Source organism: Leopardus geoffroyi, chromosome A1 (genome assembly GCF_018350155.1).
Source record: "Leopardus geoffroyi isolate Oge1 chromosome A1, O.geoffroyi_Oge1_pat1.0, whole genome shotgun sequence".
In the NCBI taxonomy this organism is placed as follows: Eukaryota; Metazoa; Chordata; class Mammalia; order Carnivora; family Felidae; genus Leopardus; species Leopardus geoffroyi.
Genome location: NC_059326.1, coordinates 87,132,661 through 87,137,386, shown reverse-complemented (window position 1 = coordinate 87,137,386; position 4,726 = coordinate 87,132,661). Strand labels below are relative to the sequence as shown.

The 4,726-nt window shown below is 40.4% G+C and overlaps 1 protein-coding gene across 1 annotated transcript; it reads right to left on the bottom strand.

Annotated features, from left to right (window-relative positions):
• Window positions 1–3,304: 3,304 nt before the first annotated feature.
• On the bottom strand, window positions 3,305–4,285 carry LOC123577698 (olfactory receptor 2C3). The gene has a single exon (XM_045439894.1). It carries the CDS (start codon window positions 4,283–4,285, stop codon window positions 3,305–3,307), a length of 981 nt encoding a protein of 326 aa, XP_045295850.1.
• Window positions 4,286–4,726: the final 441 nt, after the last annotated feature.

Genomic DNA, 4,726 nt, shown 5'->3' with positions numbered 1-4,726 from the left:
TTGGTTTCTTCTCTTGGAACGAGGCGCTTGCCATATTGAGTGTTCTCATAGTTTTTAACCTTCAAATTTTTGATACCATATGGCTTCTGACACTTCATCCATTGCTCTGTCCCAAGCTGGAAGAAAAATTGGTGTGTATTGAAATTTAGGAAATAGCCTTAGTCTGGATGCCCCCAAGGCAGAGGCCATGCCCAATGCAATTGGGCTATGATCTCTAAGAACAGAGATGCAGGGCAAGGGCAAAGATGGATTTGGCCATGACCAAGGGTGACTGGTGCTCAGTCCTGTGGGGGCCAGAGAGTTGTATGAAATTGTGGTATTGTGATGTTGAAATATATACATTAGTCTTGGTCTATGGTCCACGTTTCCTGGCATGTAATTCCCCAAACCCCTGTAATTTCCTCAGTGATTAGAGCAATAATCTTTCATTATAATATTGTTTTTCCCCCTCGATTCCTGAAGTAGCTCTACAGCAATAAAGGTTAAATGGCTGTCATTTGTTATTTATTAAAAAAAATCCTTTCAACCACACTTGAGCTCATGATAATGAAGTGACTTTTGGAAAATCTCTTGATAAACAACCAGAAGTTGTTTCCAGGGGACTCGCTCATGTGATTAGAAAATTGGAACTTTCAGCCCCCACAACTTCCCCAACATCTGGGGTGGAGAGAGTGGCTAGAAGTTGAATCAATCACTAATGGCCAATAGTTTCATCAATAAAGCCTAGGTAAAGAAGACTCCATAAGAACTCAAAAGTAAGGGGCTTGGGGAGCTTTTGGGTTGGTGAACAAGAACCATCCGTGTGCTGTTAGGGTGATGCACTCCAACTTCCATGTGTACAAAAACTGTGCTTGGGACCCTTCCAGACCTCCCCCCATGTATCACTTAATCTGGCTCTTTATTTGTATCCCTTAATATCCTTTGAAATATATCAGTAATTTATTAAGAAACTGTTCTGAGTTCTCTCAGCCACTCTAGTAAAGTAATCAAACCTTAGAAGGGAGATGTGGGAGCCTCTGATTTATAGCTGGTTGCTCAGAAGCACAGGTGACCAATTGAATTTGCATTTGGCCTCTAAAGTGAGGGTAGTCTTGTGGGACTGAGTCCTTAACCTGGGGGTCTGATGTTATCTCTAGGTAGATATTATACAAATTGAATTAAATTGTAACACCCAGCTGGTGTCAGAGAATTGGCTGGTGTGAGAAAAACACCCACACAAAATACATTGATCAATTCCCTGAGGGATGAAGGGGAATCACATCTCAATCACCTCTTGTTCTTGTGGTCACTGTGTCTTCATTTCAAGGCTGTGCAAGCTTAACTTCAGCATGATCTTCACAGCAAACAGTATGCAAGGAGACCCAGACAGGAAGTGGGGTGATCCTGGACCTCTCGGCTTCTTTGAGAAGCTATCAAAGATTGTGCAAATGGTTGCAGCAAGAGGGGCAGGAGCGACAAGAGTTATGATGGAATCTAGAAGGTCTGATGTATTGGGCAGAAAAGGGGTTCAATACACAAAGTAGGTGGTTGGCTTTCCAATATAGCATGTAAACATCTTTTCTATTGTTACTGTGACTATAGAACATATACTCAAATAAGATAGGCATTCACTCTTCCTAAATAGGGAGACCTTTCCTCACTTCTCCTCAGGCAGGCTGCACTGACTCAGAATAGCTCTGTTGGAGGCTTCCCCAAGTTCTACGGACATGGGGCCAGAAAGTGTGTGAAATACTTGGTGCTAATTTCAGTTATTTTGGACATCAATCTGAGGCACAAGCACACTTTGAGTATATCTTCTTGAATTCCAGACAGGATGTCTTAATTTCATGTTAAGCATTTAGGTAACATTTGGGATAGTAAATGACCCATAAGCCCAGGCACTTAAGGAAAGTAGAGGAAAATATGAGTAATGTTTATTATTATCCTCTGTACAAGACAGGGCTTGAGAGAAGAGCAGAACAGAGCCCAGTGCTGTGCTTCATGGTTTTGGGACGACCTCTGTGCTCGGCTTTCTCCGAATAAATTGATGAGAATCTTCACTGCTGTCCTAAGTTAGCCCTAGACTTGAGGTCAGGAAGATACTGCATGTTTGGGGAAATGGGGAGACCAGAGAGTCCTCCTGCCCCTTCCTTGCTGCTATATTATGAATCTGTAAAACGTTATCTACTGAGCTTGATTACAACCACAAACAGGCAAAGGAAAATAACTGCCTTTAAACTTTGGAGGATTTTCATTCATCTTTCCGAGTAGTCAGGGAAAGTTAATATTCAGATTAAAGTTTTTTTCTTCAGATATTGAAAATTTTTATATAATACTTTAAAAATTATTTTCCTTCATTTTTTCTTTTTCATTTTTTGGTACTAAATAAAATTTAAAAATGTTAATGCACTCCATTGCTCCCTTCGCGACTCATGGACTAACATTATCATGTGTCTCTGCCCTTTCTTGCTTCTCTTCCCCTACCTAAAAGCCCATAAAAGTTGTACAGTATTTAGCCATTAACAAAGAAAGAAAAAGCATGTACCATTTTCACAGCTGTAACAACATCTTATACCAGCAGCAGAGTGAAAAGAACAAGATTGTAGGACAGTCCCTATGAATGTCCTAAAATATGATAGTAAAAGGAAGTTTTCCCAATGGTCAGACTAAAGATAGTTCGACTAAATGGATAGAGAAAATGTGTGAAATGGACTCATTATGAATAACAAAAGACGTACCTCTCATCCAAATCACTCAAGAAATTCCAATGGTCCTAGAAGCTTTGTGCCACCAGGCACAAAGACCAAAGTCCTATATATTTCTTATTGTATGGTTAGGGGTTATAGACAAAATGGTAAGCATGTCTATGGATAGCTAGATCTAGAGTTAAATCTCAGCATAAAATCTTAGTAGTGTTGTAATTGCCTAACCTTTATGAAATTCATAACATTTAACTTGTGGATTTGTTACAAATATTAGGAAAAAATGTAAAACACTTCACACAGATTAGTCATCTCCAAAGGCAATTACTAAAAGCAATTAAAAAAATAACTATGAATATATATAACTATACAAGCAATTAACAATATGACAATTAGCATATATATTACATATATATAAGAACATAAACAACTAACAAAACAATAGGATTATTAACAAAAAATTAAAACAGAAAATACTTTCTCTTAGCCTGAAAATGATGTATGAGCACATTCATATCAGATTGTCACCTACCTTGAACTCAAGAAATATTGGAATAGAAGCTACATCCCAAATATCCTGTCTCCCCAATCAATTTTGTTATCTTTAATTTTTTTCTTACTTCTCACAAGTTACTCACATCTCTAATATGCCCCAATGATCCTGCAAAGCCACAGCAATTCTCTGATGCAATGTGCTTGAGAGCCTTCTTCACATCTTTGTTCCTGAGTGTGTAAATCAGGGGGTTCAGCATCGGGGTGACAACAGTATAGAAGAGGGCTATGAACTTACCCTTTTCATGAGAGTTACTCTTGGCTGGCTGGAGATACATAAAGATGATGCTCCCATAAAATAGAGTCACAACTGCCACATGGGAAGAGCAGGTGTTGAAGGCCTTTCTCCGTCCTTTTGCTGACCTGATCTTCATTACAGCCCAGGCAATGTGGCCATACGAAACCAGGATGAGACCCAGAGGCAAGACAACAAAGATAAAGCTGGCCACATACATCTCCACCTCATTGAGGCTGGTATCCACACAAGCCAGTTGCATAATGAGGGGCATCTCACAGAAGAAGTGGTCAATGCGATTGTTTCCACACAGTGGCAGAAGCATAGTGAGTGTGGAGCCCACTATGCTTGTAGTCAGACCCCCAAGCCAGGAAGCAAAGGCCAAGCTGAGACAAAGCTGTGGATGCATGATGACAGTATAATGTAGTGGCCTACAAATGGCGGCATAGCGATCATAGGACATGACTGCCAGGAGGACACATTCAGTGGCCCCCAGCCAGTGAGAGATGTAGAACTGGACCATACAACCTACAGAGCTTATGGTTTTCTGTGGTCCCCAGAGGTTGACCAGAAGTTGTGGGACAATGCTTGTGGTAAAGCTAATGTCCAGGAAGGAGAGATTGGCAAGGAAGAAATACATAGGAGTGTGGAGGTGCACATCCATGCAGGAAACCAGAATGATGATGCCATTGTCCAAGATAGACACCACATAAAACCCTAAGGCAATGATGAAGAGGATAGGTTCCAGTGAGGGTCGTGCAGAGAAGCCCAGGAGTACAAAGACTTCTGGAGAACTTGCATTGGCTATTCCCATCATCACATGCAGCCAGAAGTAAGACTAAAAGACCACCTGCAGTGAGTGGGGGGCACAGGATATGAGGTATAAAATGATTCTGTCAGCTAGCAAACTTTAGGCATAATTTTATATCCATTGTTCTTGAAACCATCTACTCAACTGCTCTGTGGATGATGTTACATCATCTTCCTGAAGGCTAGTTTGGAAAGACATGAAAATATGCATAACCTAGGGGAAAATGGACATTGATACAAAAATCTTTACCCTGATTATTTTATTGAAATATTGCTTACAGTAGCAACATCTGGAGTCAACCTGTGTGTGGTGATCAGGTTTTTCTTGAGTACCAGATGGTATTTCATGTGATGAAACACTGCAGAAGCATTAAAATTGTTCCCTTGCCATTCCCTCTCTCAGTTAATGGCTAAATAAAATCCATCGTGACATTTCTCTTTTTCCTAA

Coding starts and splice junctions, on each gene's coding strand:
- LOC123577698 (XM_045439894.1), bottom strand. CDS start 4,285: ATGATGGGAATAGCCAATGCAAGTTCTCCAGAAGTCTTTGTACTCCTG.